Source organism: Onychomys torridus, chromosome 20 (genome assembly GCF_903995425.1).
Source record: "Onychomys torridus chromosome 20, mOncTor1.1, whole genome shotgun sequence".
NCBI classification, from domain to species: domain Eukaryota; kingdom Metazoa; phylum Chordata; class Mammalia; order Rodentia; family Cricetidae; genus Onychomys; species Onychomys torridus.
The window spans coordinates 48,342,219-48,357,417 of NC_050462.1; the positions used below are offsets into that span (position 1 = coordinate 48,342,219).

General features: G+C 36.0%; 1 protein-coding gene across 1 annotated transcript; it reads right to left on the bottom strand.

Annotated features, from left to right (window-relative positions):
• Positions 1–1,510: 1,510 nt before the first annotated feature.
• On the bottom strand, positions 1,511–2,467 carry LOC118571144 (olfactory receptor 6C6-like). The gene has a single exon (XM_036170060.1). It carries the CDS (start codon positions 2,465–2,467, stop codon positions 1,511–1,513), a length of 957 nt encoding a protein of 318 aa, XP_036025953.1.
• Between the last annotated feature and the right edge of the window lie 12,732 nt (positions 2,468–15,199).

A 15,199-nucleotide genomic window follows, 5' to 3' on the forward strand; every position in this document is an offset into this window, starting at 1 on the left:
TCCTTCTATACTATACTTCCTGCCTGGGTACTGGCCAATCAGCATTTTATTTTTCAACCAGATCAGAGCAACACATTCACAGCATACAGAGTGATATCCACAGCAGAATTGTTCCTAGCTAGCAAGTGTCCTTTTTATTTTTCTATAAAGGCATACTGGAAAGACAGAGTCTTTTAGAGCCTGAAGGTTGTTCATACTCTTACTCCAACTGAAGTAAATGATTCCTTCTTGTGGATTGGAAAACAGTTGAGACAAAGGAAGAAAAGTTGTTTACCACAAGAGCACAGAGGCCACACTGCTACAGAAGATCAGAGCAGATTTGCTGAGTAGTATGGGAAACTGAAGCATGTAAATTGGAGAAGGCTAAGGGCAGGCATAACCTGTCTGTTCTTTTCCTATGAGAGTCCAGAAAGGGAGACTAATGAAGAATCACCAAAGACCCCAGATGGAGATGGGTTTGGCACAGCATGACTAGAATAAGCAGAGGGAAACAATTCATTTTGGTGTCCAATAGGGGCTCATGAGTACACACTAGTCCAGTACTAGTGTTTAAAATTATTTTATATTACTGTATTAAAATACATAATTAAATTTGTATAAATTGACATAATCTGAATTTATAAAGACATTTTATCTCCTTATTTTAGTTTAATACATAGAAACATCTTTAAACCAAGGTAAGAATGTGGAATACATAGAATGACTTTTTTGGGTACCATCACCCTCAATATCTACAAGTCATAAACCAACAAAACAATTAGTACAAAACTCAAAGTTTAATTATTTTAAGCAAAATATCATCAAATTAAGCTAACAGAATAATATACTCTGAACATACTTTTTCAGAGAAATTTTCAATGGATTTCTTAATCTTTGAGATATATTATGGCATTGATCATAGGCTCTCTATTTTCCTTATTCTTTCAGAGTTTGCTGGAGGTGATGTTTTCTTCTTTAGTTTGTCTTTCAATTACTAAATTTTCTACTTTTTTCCTTTCTTTTTTTTGTTTTTTGATTTTTGACAAAGGGTTTGTGTCTTTCCTGGGACTCACTCTATAGTCCAGGGTGGCCTAGAACCACAGAGATCTGCCTGGCTCTACAACCTGAGTGCTGAGATTAAAGGCATGTGCCACTATGACCTGGCTCAAATTACTAAATTTTCTATCTGCAGTGATAATTCCAAATGTTTTACATTGTAGCCATCATTCTATTCATGTCTCTTATAGTGAGAGTAACCCATGCAAAGATGCCAAACTTGTAAAATATAACAAGTATCAGTTGAATAAACATTCAGTATATGAAAATTCATGAGAATTCCCCAATTAACATATAATATAATATTCTGATTTTGAAAAAGCACTTTCATCCCTCTCAGTTAGGAAGCTGTGCTAAAAGAAAAACTCAGAAGCACTCAGACAGGATTAGGAAACAAGTGACTAAAACACTCAGCAATGGATTGGCTTAGGTCACAACTAGTACATTTGAGAGTAGTTCATGTTTCAACAAGGTATTATTTATGTCTAAATCTTGTCTCATGGTTTTCAAAAGAACAAAATCTAAGAAAAACATGCTTGAAAGCTTCCTTCACCTGCTGGTTCCTTAGAGTGTAAATGAAAGGGTTTAGCAAAGGGACCACAGAAGTGTTGAGGACAGCTACACCTTTATTTAAAGTGACCCTTTCCTTGGCTGATGTTTTCATGTACATGAAGATACAACTTCCATAAGTAATGGAGACAACAACCATGTGTGAGGAGCAGGTGGAAAAGGCCTTTTTCCGTTGCTGAGCTGAAGGGAACTTGAGGATGGTTTTGATGATGAGTGTGTAGGAGAGGATCACTAAGATCAAGGTGATGACCAGTGTCATCACAGCCAAGGCAAAATCCATCAACTCTATTAAACGTGTATCTGTGCAAGAGAGCTGGAGGACAGCACTGTCACATACAAAGTGATCAACAGTTTTGGAAGCACAAAAATCCAGCTTGAGTCCCAAGAGCAAAGGGGGGAAGATGACTAAGAACCCAGTCACCCAGGAGCTGATGACCAGCAGGTGACATGCTTTGCTGTTCATGATGATGGGGTAATGCAGTGGTCTGCAGATGGCAACATAGCGGTCATAGGACATGGCAGCCAGGAGGTAGAACTCTGTGGTCCCTAGCAGAAAAAAGAAGAATAATTGAGCTGCACAAGCATTGTACAAAATCATTTTCTCTCCTGAGAGAATGCTCATCAGGAACCTGGGGATGCACACTGTGGTGAATGCAATTTCTAGGAAGGAGAAATTCCGGAGAAAGAAATACATTGGAGTCTTGAGGTGGGGATCCAGCAGGGTGAGGAGGATGATCACTAAGTTCTCCATCAGGCTCAATATATAATTGAAAAACAAAAACAGGAAAATCAGAATTTGTAGCTGAGGGTCATCCGTCAGTCCAAGCAAAATGAACACTATCTCCACAGTTTGGTTCTTCATTTTTCTTGTTTCTTAGCAAATCTATAGAAAATACAAAACTAATATCACACCAGGAAAAATACTTTTTTCTTTTCATCCATTAAAAATTATGTATCCATATAGTTAATAAATGCACAGATACTTTCAGAAATCAACATTCAAGTCACTCTTTGAAATGTGCTCTAACACATTCCAGTGATTGTCAGAGCTCTAAGATTTTTGTGAGGAGTCATGTACAGCCTACTTGCCCATTTATGGGTCATTTCAAATGCTTGTATGCTTCAATTGTATTCGCCTGTTGCTCTCTGTTCAAATTTTCATTCTAAATCCATATTCAAAATTTAATTTTGTTAATATCTCACATTAATTGTCAACTCACAATTAATTAATTTAATATTCTACAGAAATTATTTAATTTGCATTGGCCACAGTCACTGCCATTTTAGAAATACATGTACTAGAATAGGAAATTTCTAAGAAGGCATGATTATAGAAGAGATATTTCACATATTAATGTAAAACAAGCAAGCACCTTCTATGCTAAGTATGATGGTGATTAGGCTGAAGCAGTGGCTAGCACAAGTCTCAAGGCTGTGTCATCAGCTAAACCCACAAGAAGCACTGTCTCTCCTGAATGGCTTCCTATTACAGTCTTCTGGGTTACATCAAGTCTGAATGGGAAAAAGAGGTCTATGTGAAAAAATAATGTGTGTTTGAGTTAGAAAAGTGATGTTTCAGATAAGTATTGCAAACACCACCTGTCTTACAATTGCATGTATTTGGACAACACATGATTTTTATCTTTGGTTGAATATAGCTTTATTTTAAGCATTCTAAAAAGAATTTTTCAATTGTCTTACTTATTCAGAGGGCCTAATCCACCTGGGGACTCCACAGCCTTTGGTTCATAATTCATGTGCTGACATTTGTTTGGCTATTTGTCCCTGTGCTTTTTCCAATCTAGGTCTCAACAATTCATGCTCTTACAGTCCCTCCTCTTTCTCGACACTTGGACACCTGGAGCTCTACCTAGGGCCTGGCTGAGGTCTCTGCATCCACTTCAGAACCTTGGGTTTACACAGGGACACTTTGCTCAGCCTGGAAGGAGGGGACTGGACCTGCCTGTACTGAATCCACCAGGTTTAAATTAATCCCCATGGGAGTCTTCACCCTGGAGGAGATGGGAATGGAGGGGAAGGGATGAGGGGAAGATGGGGGTGGGGGCAGGAGGTGGGAGGACAGGGGAACCCATGGCTGATGTGTAAAATTAAAACACAAATATAATAATAATAATAAAAGAATTTTTTTATCTCAGAAAAATAGTTCTAGTTCTTTAAATTTTTTTTTGGCTAATTAGAAAACCAACAAAACTTGGACTTTTAAAATTATGAAATAGAGATAAATCAGTCAGTAGGAGCAATCTAAATTTGATATTTAGAAGTACAAATACAAAAACACACCTAGACTAATTCAATAATCAGAATGCTCAACAAAAATGCTTTTTGTCTTGTAGTTCTAAATCAAGGGCCTTGCACATGCTGAGCAATTCTAAGCATTGGGCTAGAGTGTTCTTGTCCAAATTCATAATTTCCTTTGTGGTTTATGATATAGTGTTTCACATAGTTAATAGAAACACACAGAAAATGATTTGAATATTATATTATAAAAATGTATCTTTGTGAATATTTCTTACCCTTTTCTTTGATGGTTTATGTCCCTGGGGTGCCACTTACTTCACAGTACATTTCATTAGTAATTATTTTAATGAGGATATACGCACTAGAGATAGTTGATGTCCTTATTAATAAAACTTAAAAACCTATACAATTTAACAAAGAGGAAACAGAGAAATACAAAACTGCCTTTGTGTTATGATCAATGAAATATAAAGAAAGACAAAATTCATGGAAGCTGAGCAATAAATAATATATGAAATAATAATAGGAAAAATTAAAAGATCAAAACTACATCTGTAAATATGTAGATAATACTAAAATGAGGAAACATTATATATTTTAAAGGTTTGTATTACGAGTGCCTACCACTTTGCAAATTTCTTGTTATAAGAATGTAAATTTAGTTTTTAGTCAGAAAAAGAGAATCTCAAGAAAAAAGAGATTACATTAGATATTTCATGCTGACAGTTGTTGGAGGTACTGCTAATGAGATGAATTCTGGATAAATGTATGTCCTTATCAAAAAAATAATATTGAAATATCAGGTCAACAACCAATTATCAACCACTAATAATCATGTGTGTAAAAATCAGTATTTTAATTATTCTATAGATGTGACAAAGATTTAAATATAATAACTTATTCAAGTTTATGTTTATACGAGAAGATCAAAGTAAGAGTGACTATTTTCAGAAGTCATAGCTTTGAAAATTCAGTTACATAAAAGTTTTTGAATGAACTTTTAAATCTTCTTACTAAAACCAAAGTTACAATTGTTTCTTCTAATAAGATCTCGTTTTCAGGGCTGATCCTTGCTTTAGGAATTCTTTCCCGTCTGTCTTTATATAAAACGTTACTGCAGTGTAGTTACTTTCAAGCATAGTTCCTAAATGTTTAATAAATTTATATAAAAAAAGAAACCAGAGGTAAAGTAAAACATTCAAGGAAAACCTCTTTCTTGGTTGGTTTTGCTATTAAAATAAAATAGTCAAATCAATTTAACATGGACACACTAAGATCTTGTCTTCAATCTTGAAGATATTAACAAAAATATTTCTAATCTTTCAACCTTTAATGAATAAATTAATTTTTAAATGCTGAACACATAAAAATACAAAGAACTAAATCAAATTGGAAAATGAGATACTTTCCCAAGGACAGTGGCAGAAATCTTTAGTCAATATCCTAGATAGATAGACCTGAGTAAATCAAAGAACAGTAATAGTTCCAACATGTTTTCTTTCAAAATAATACATGGATTTCCCTTCATGTGTTATATTTTTTTAAGTCATTAAACTGTTGGATGGAGAATAAAATGTTCCTGTTTACACAGGTCATGTCAATGACAACACTGAATCAAATGCACAATCTTGTAATGAATTCCATCACACCAAGCTACAGATTTGTCCTACCTCAACAGTCACATTACCACGTATACTTATGGTGAAAAAAAAATAACGTATGAAACAAAATGACACAAGCTAAGGAATGCAATTATGTTCATTAGATGAAATGTCACAGAATATTTAAAAAAATAAAACTTTCATTTTAGATAGATTGTATTGATTACTAATATTTCACCACTATCTACAAGTCAAATGTGAATGGTAAAAGCACTAACCCTTTGATTGTTCTGCAGCTTTGTCAGTAAGTTGCATGTGCAGATTTGAGCAAGCATTCTGCACATGACCCAAACCATCACCCTTGTGTTCAGAGAGCATTGATGATCCCTCCCTCTCCTTCCCTAGCACCTCATTCTACCTCAAAATGCACGACTGGGCAAATGCTCTTTTATATTTACTATTTTTAATCAATTTATCCAGTTTTGATATAGAAATAAAGCACATTGCCCTCTGTTCTACAGTTCAATGCAGTTCACCTGTGAGATGTTATAAACCTTACTTAATGTGACATACAGTACTATATAAAAATTTACTGTCTTAAGAGACCATGGTGGATTTACTTCCTAGTGTCCTACAGGAAAATCTCACAAGAATAAAGAGTCCTCAGGGTAACTGAGATCTAAGAGCATCATTTCCTGAGGGACTGACAAATTGTATGATACAGAAGTACTTTTTATAAAAACAGACCTATGTATGTGTGTGCATGTGTATATACTCCTCACACTTCTTTTAATACTCTTAATATTGCTTCCAGAGTATTGCTAACAGATTGCAACAATACTTCAATGTTTATCATGAACCTGTGTTTTAAAATCACTGTTACATAATTATGAGTTTATTTCAATATGATACAAAAGATGAAAATAGAAGATGGAAAAAGATAAGCCTGTTTTAGACACATTGATCTTAAGAGAAATGTGTTACCCTACCAACATTTGGTGTCCTCTTGGTTTATTTGCGTAACACTGTATCCTGTTAAACACACAACAGTTTAAGGAGTCATTTCAAATTTAGTTACAGCTGTACCATGTAGTCCTTTGTTGCATGAATCTTAGATGGTCTTATTAATAAAAATAAACCTGGAGCCAGGTATTGGGGTGAAAGCTGGAAGATCAGAGAAGCAAAACAAGCCACAGCCACCTCACCTTGCCAATTCCTCAGCTGATCCTGTTTCCTCAGACTGGAAGCCTCTGAGTCTGAATGGATCTCAGCTGAACTGCTGCTCAAAAGCCTAAAAGCTTAACCAGCTCTAGTTCCTGGTCCTTATATACCTTTCTGCTTTCTGCCATCACTTCCTGGGGTTAAAGGCATGGGAAACCATGCCTGGTTTTTATCCAGTGTAGCTTTGAAGTCACAGAGATCCAGATGGATCTCTGCCTCTGGAATGTTAGGATTAAAGGCATGTGCTACCACTGCCTAACCTCTATGTTTAATATTATAGTTGTTCTGTTCTCTGACCCCCAGATAAATTCATTGAGGTGCACAATATATCAACTACAGTTCTTCTTTGTGAACATTTATTATAGTTCATTTAATCACTTCTATAAGACAATTACAATGGCTTTCCCTTAACTTAACAATTATGGCAATGTATAAAATTATTGGAACTAGCTTTTATAAATGTAATTTTCATAATATTGAATGTTATAAGTTTAGACTTTTAGAATAAGTTTCTTAAGCTGGGATTGCTCATTCAAAATACTACATTTATTTGTTCACTACCTCAAATTTTTTTTTCTACATGGATTATTCAGCTTCCAAGAACAATGCATTATTCATATTTCTCAACATCACGATAAGCAGAGTGGGCTTTTATTATTTAAAAATGTATGTATTGCAGTTATAATTGAGAATCATTTTATCTTTTAAAGTTTATTTATTTATTTATTTATTTTTGGTTTTCAAAGACAGGGTTTCTCTGTGTAGCTTTGTGCCTTTCCTGGATCTCACTCTGTAGACCAGGCTGGCCTCAAACTTACAAAGATCCACCTGCCACTGCCTCCCAAGTGCTGGGATTAAAGGCGTGTGCCACTACTGCCTGGCCTTTAAAGTTTAATTTTTGAGATTATAATAAAGTTATATAATTTCCCCCTTCCCTTTCCTCTGTGTAAATCCTTTCACAAACCTGTTCTTGATCTTTTCAAATTCATGGCCTCTTTTTTCATTGATTGTTGTTACATGCATATTATGATGGGCATATATGTTATGTTTGTAAGTACAACCTGCTCTGTCTGTATAATGTTACTTGTATGCATGTTTTCATGGCTGACCACTTGGTAGTGTATAAATAATTGTGTGTTCCTCCTTGAGAAAGACTATTCCTCCTGCTTTCAGCATTCTTTAGTTGCTCATAGTTCTTTATCTAGGGTTGAGGCCTCTTGGGCATTCCCCAGTCCACAATAGATTATCTATTATTGTTGTCCTTGCTCAGCTCATGTTTAGTCAGTCATGTTGGTGAGAGTGTCATCACAGAACTTTTCTCAGATGACTAATGGAAGCAGATGCAGAGATCCACAGCCAGTCACTAGACAGAGCTCCAGAAGTCCAGTTAAAGAGAGAGAACAGAGATTCTATGAGCAAGTGTATCAGGAACATGATGAGGAAACATGCAGGGACAACCAAACCAAACTAGAGGGAACTCATGAAAGTTGGATCAATGGCTGTGGAACCTGCATGGGATTGGACTAGGCCCTCTGCATGGTGAGACAGCTTTATAGCATGATCTGCTTGGGAGGCCCCCTGGTGGTAGGATCAGAATCCATCTGGTGCATGAGCCAGCTTTGTGGAACCTTGAGGTAGGGGGAAGGGCTTGGACTTGCCTCTACTGAATGTTCCCATGGAGGCCTTGTCTTTTTGTGGGTGGAGTATGAGGTGAGTTGGGAGAGGAAGTTTGGGAGGAAAGGAGGAGTTAAGAGGAGGATCTGTGATTGGGGTGAAAAATGAATGAAAAAAATTTTCTTAATAAAAAACTATTCATTTTATATAGTCAAAACTATCATTGTCTTTCTGCTTGAATGTGAGTAGTTAGAAGTATTTTCCTTATATTTAACTATTGATGAAATTCGCTTGTATTGTTTCTTTTTCTTTTTTTTTAAGATGTAGTGTTATGTCTACACACAAGAGCATCAGATCTCACAGGACTATAGTTAGCCACCATGATGGTGCAGGAAATTGAACTCAAGACATCTGGAAGAGTAGCCAGCACTCTTAATTACAGAGCCATCATTTCTCCATCACCACATTTTCTATTAATACTATTTAGTTCCTCCACACACTTGAATTTTTCAACCTACAGTCAATTCTAAAACAAGTAATATAAGTACAATTTATCTCTTTTTAAAATTGTTTACTGTTTCTCTTAATAGATTTAGTTTAAAATCCATTTTTATTCCTCCAACTTTCAAACGTGTCACTGTGTAGAATTCCATTTGTCCTGGACCCCACTTACAGAATTTCAGTTTTGTTTCCATTGGCTTGGCTATTCATGCTCTTTAGCCTGCGGTGCTCAACGTGGACATGATGCCATCCCTGATGATTACAGATCTTCTTTTCAGCCTTTCCCTATAATACTTATAAAATATATTTCCAAAGGTGGTGAGATCTCAAAAAGGTCAATTACAGGAAAGAAGTATGACTGCAACCAAGCATTTAAAAAAGAAAATTGTCTTTGTATTGCAAACGATGGTTATTTGTCCCTTTATCACTTAGAGTACATGAAATATTTGTTCAAACATTTAAAGTTGCTTGCTTGACAAGAAGTTATAATGAACAAGAGCATATGTAATTTATCTAAAAGAGGAGAAATTTCAGATAAAAATCATAAGTCAAAGATAAAAACTAATTTCAGAGTCCATAGGTTCAAAAGAATATACTAGGAAATTATATCATATAACATCTTATCATTTGGAGTGAAAAATTTATTTACACACACATAAGTGACCAAGAGGGAATAAGTACTTTATTTTTCATTTTAATTTTAATACATTCTCGATGCATTTCATATATGTCTACAATGTACCTTGATCATATTCATCCCTCAATCCTCCATAACTTCCTGGATCCCCCATCACATCTCTATATGAGCTTCATGTCTTCTTTTTCAAATAATTATTTATTCATTTCTTGATTGTATTTCATTTTTTCTTTAGGTTTTCTTTCCCTTTATTCTTCCAAGTTCTTCCCAAACTCCCCTTCCATTCATTGGGACCCTACTCTATTATGCATCTCATTAGAAAACAAACAGCCTTCCAAATGATAATAATAAAATAAAATTATAAATAAGATAAAATTCAACACATAAAAAGAAAATAAATCCAACAGAAGGAATAGACTCCAAGGGAAAAAGAAACCACAAGAAACATATGATGCAGAGACCCACTTGTTACCATGCTCAGGAACCTCATTTAAACATTAATTCAGAAGACAAAATATACACACAAAGGACCTATCAGATAAAAAGAGAAAAGAAAAACAAACAAAAATAAAAAATAAATTTAAATTGAAAGAACATGCCCTGACAGGCCACTGTGAGACAAGGAAACTTCTAAGATGCCTTCAGTTCTTTTTCTGTTGGCCATGTACTACTGGGCATGCAACCTACTATTAAGAGTACTTTGTTTCCCCATTGAGACTCCCTTGAAGAATATTAAGTAGTAATTTCCAAGTGATTACCAACCTGAGATTGCTTCTGGTTCACATCTTTTTTTTTTCCAGCTCTAGGATGCCAACTGGTAGAGATCCCTACAGGTACATACATGCTGTCTCAGTCTCTGTGAGTTCATCAGTTATGTTGACTGAGAGGTCACTGTTTTCTTGGTATCCCTTACACTCTTTCTGCATCAACTTCTTCAAGTTTTTCTGACCCCTGACTGGGGAGTTTTAATGGAGACATCCCATTTACATCTGAGTATTCCAAGATCTCTCACATTCTGCGTAATGTCCAGCTGTGACTCTCTGTATTTATTACGATCTACTGCAGTAGGAAGCTTCTCTGATGATAGCTGAATAAGGCACTCATTTTTGAGTATAGCAGAATATCATCAGGAGTCATTTTATTTCTATGTGCTTTTTGCCTGTTTTTGAAGAACAGTAGTATTTTGTTTCTCCTAAGTCTCTGGGATGCCTATTGTCAGGTTATTGGTAACACAAGAAGTCTCAGGCATGGGTTCCACTTCATGTACCGGATTCAGTCAGGTCAGACATCAATGGTTATCCCCACAAGTTGTTTGCCACCATTCCTCTAGCACTTCCTGCAGGCAGGACACCATTGTAGATTAAAGGGTTTGTGGCTGGGTGGTACATTCCTTCTTTGGCACCCTGCAGAGTACCTTCCTGTACTAAAGACTCAAGCACATCATGGTGAAACTTTTATGTAGGCATTGGTTGATTTCTCCACATTCAATGAGTTGTGTAGGTGTTGTCTTCAGCAAAGGGCCTTGCAGTCAGTTTGTGGAGAGCCACCCATAGTCTTGTCAACAGTCTGGGTTTGTGGGTTTGTTATTTTCTTTTCCTTCTTTATTTTTCCTGTTTGGATTCCTATGGACTCATTTGGCCAACAACCCAAACAGATGTAATCCAGTTCCAGTACTGAAAGCTTCATTTGGAGGCAAGATATAGCCAATTGGGGCTCTCTGTCTTTCCCATTTTTGGATGATTTTGTTTAGATCACCTTCATATGGGTATATATTTTAAGAGGCTTCTGCTATATTAGGTGTACACAAGACTCCTCAAATAAGTTTTCATTTATACTATCTTCCAATATTGCCAACATTATCCCCCTCCTCCTTCTTTCTCCCCCTCTGCAGTTCACCCTTCCATTTCAGTGCTCTCTAACCCATACATAAATATCTATTCTATTTTTCCTTTTTGGGAATCTTTCTGTCCCTCCTAATTTTGTACTCTACATCTACCCTCTGTGTTTCTATGGATTGTAGCTTGGCAACATACAGCCACCATAATTTACCAACAAATAGAAAATACAACAGAAACCAAGGAAGCAAAACCCATCCAACAAAGACAATACTAGATATAAGCAGCTAGAATTACAATCATCCCAAACCCAGATGCATAGACACTATTGTAAAAACACAATCAACAATGGCAGGACAGTAGGTCTTCACAAGAGCACAGCAACAGGAGGCCCTGAGATATGAAATAAAGTTGAAGCACAAGAAAAGGGTTAAAAAATAGCTATCAGGAATATGTTCATGGTCCTTAAAAAGAATTTCAATAATCCCTCAATGAAGACTGTGAAAACAAAAACAAAGAGTGGATTGAAATTATGAAAACAGCTCAGACATGAAAATGAAAATATCATCAATAGAGAAGACACAAACTTAGCAAATTCTAGAAATGAAAAATTTAGAAAATCCAACAGGAGCATCAGAGACAAGTCTACCAACAAGCTAAAAGATATAGAAGACAGAATCTCAGCCACTGAAGACAAACTAGAAGAAGTGGATAATTTCATGAAAGAAAATGTTAAATCTAAAAAAAAAATATGTTCAGGCACAAATTATTCAGAAAATCTGGGACTCCTTAAGAGGTCTAAATCTATGAATAATAAGAATAGAGGAAAGAGAAAAAACTCAAGTCTAAGGCATAGGAAATATTTTCAACAAAACCATGAAAGAAAATTTCCCCAAACAGAGTTGTCTATCAAAATATAGGAAACATATATACAAGAAATAGACTGTACCAGAAAAGGAATTCTCCATGACACATGATCAAAACACTAAATGCACAGAAGAAAGAACGAACATTTAAGAGTACCCAGGGAAAATGACCAATATCATATAAGCAGACCTTTAGAGTAACACCTGACTTCTCAATTGAGACTCTAAATGCCAGAGGGCCTGGAGAGATGCTCTACAAACTCTAAGAAACCAAGATTCAAGCACAGATTACTTATTATACCCAGTAAAACATTCAGTCACAATAGATGGAGAAAGACAATTCACAATTAAGCCAAATTTAAGCAATATTTATCAACAAATACAGTCAGCACTGGCAGGAAATAATCAATCTTAAGAGACATAAGTGAGACAGTTGTGTAGCTTGATCTGCTTAAGGCGCCCCCTGGCAGTAAGATCAGGATACATCCCTAGTATATGAGAAGGCTTTTTTTTTGTAGCCAACTACCCATGGTGGGATACCTTGTACAGCCTTGAGGCAGGAGGAGGGGCTTGGACTTGCCTCTACTGAATGTACATTGTTCTGCTGACTCCCCATGGGAGGCCAACCCTTCTTGTAGGGGGAATGGAGAGTGGTTTGCAGGGGGAAAGGCTAGAGAGAGGGAAGTGAGAGAGAGGGGGATCTGTGATGGGTATGTAAAATGAATGAAAAATTTCTTAATGAGAAAAAAGAGGTTAACCAAACCAAATAAAACACAAGGATAAATAATCTCAGGTAAGGAAATCAAAAGTGAGGGAAATAAAATACATACTTCAAAAAATAACAGGAACCAACAAATCTTCCTCATTGATATTTCTAAATACCAATGGTCTTAGTTTCCTGCTAAAAAGAAACAGATTTGAGATTGGATTTGAAAACAGGATCCATCCTGCTGTATCTAAGAGAGACATCTTAACCTCAAGAATAGACATCAGTTAAGGGTGAAAGGATTGAAAATGATATCCCCAAGCAAACAGACCCAAGAAGCAAGTTGGCATAGCCATTTCAATATCTGACAAAAGAGACTTTCAACCAAAACTAATCCAAAGAGATAGGGAAGGATAGTACTGACGGATCCTGAACCAGCCATTTTCTGTAAACAGGAAAGACTTTCAGTAGAGGAATTAGAACCCCCAACCCAGTCACATAATCTTTGACCTACAATTTACTATGCCTGAAAAATATGTTGGGACAAAGGTGGCAAGGAATTATGGGAGTGGTCAATCAATCACTGGTCCAGTTTGAGAACCAAGCTATGAGAGGGTCAGGAAACTGCCTAGAAGGCCAGGACCCAGAGGCTGGACATCCCAGAGACCTAGCATAGAACCAAATATGACTGACAAAAGAAAGAATGTCAATAAAATGATTCCTCATGATATTCTGCTATACTCATAGAACATTGTCTAGCCTAATTGTCATCAGAGAGGGTTCATCCAGCAATTGATGGAAACAGATGCAGAGACCTGTAGGCAAACATTAGACAGACCATAGGGAATCCTGTGGAAGAGGGGGAGGAAGGATTGTGGGATCCAGAGGGGCCAAGGACACCACAAGAAAACCCACAGAATCAACTAACCTAGGCTCATAGGGGCTCATAGAGAACCAGAGAACTTGCATGGAACTGACCTGTCCTTTGCATACATGTTACAGTTGTGTAGCTTGTTCTTCTTGTGGGATTCCTAACAGAAGAAATATGGGTTGTCTCTGATTCTGTGACCTGCTTTTGGAACCCTTTCCTCCTACTGGGTTGACTCATCCAGCCTTTGTAGGAGAGAAGGTGCCTAGTCTTACTGCAACTTGATATGTCATAACATGGGAGTCCTGCACTTTTTTTGAAGAGTACATTGAAGGACTGGAGGTGGAGGGAAGTAGAGGTTGTGGGGAAGGATTCAAAGGAGAGAGGGGTAGGAGGGGAAACAGTGATCGGGCTGGGAAAAATAATTAATTAATTGATTAATAAAAAATCATCAAAGGAAAAATTCACCAAGAGGATATTCTAATTATAATTTATGTATCAAGCAAGAGGGCACCCAAGTTTATAGAAAACATACTACATCTTAAATCACATATTGTCCTTCACACACCAAAAGTAAGAGACTTTAATTCCCCACTCTGGCCAAAGGTTATCCAGACAAAATCTAACAAAGAAATACTAGATCTAAATGATGTCATAAACAAAATGGACCTAGCAAATATTTCACTCAGACATAAAAGAATATACCTTTTTCTCAGTAGCTCATGAAACTGTTCAAAATTATGTGCTTGGACACAAAGCAATCATCAAGACACAAGAAAATTTTAAAAACACCCTGCATCCTATTGGCCAACCATGAATTAAAACAGAATATCAATAACAACAGGAAGTGTACAAACTCATGGAGACTGAACAACTCATTACCGACTGAAAAATGAGATTAGACAGAAATTAATAAGTAAATTTAAAACTTTTAATAACTGAGGGAAAATGAAAAAGCAACATATCCAAACTTTAAGATACAATGAAGGTGCTTCAAATAGGTTAGAGCACAGCATTAAGTGCCTACATAAAAATTTGGAGAGATTTCATATTAGTAATTTAATGACATACCTGAAAGTTTTGGGAAAAAAGGAAGAAATGATGCCAAAAAGGAGTGATATCAAGAAATAATAAAACTCAGGCCTGAAATCAATAAAACACAAAAAGACAAAGAACAAATAAACACTAAAAGAATCAATGAACCAAAAAATTGGTTCTTAGAAAAAAATCATTAAGATTTTTTGACAAAACCTGTGTCAAATTACCCAAAAAGTACAGAGAGATGATCCAAATTAACAAAATTAGAGACAAGGAGGAAGTCCAGAGAATCATAAGGGCATACTTTAAACCTGACTTCATCAAAATGGAAAATCTAAAATAAAGGATAATTTTCTTTATATGTATCACCTACAAAATTTAAATCAAGATAAGGTGAGCAATTTAAGTAAGCCTATTACCCCTAGAGAAATAGAAATAGTTATCAAAA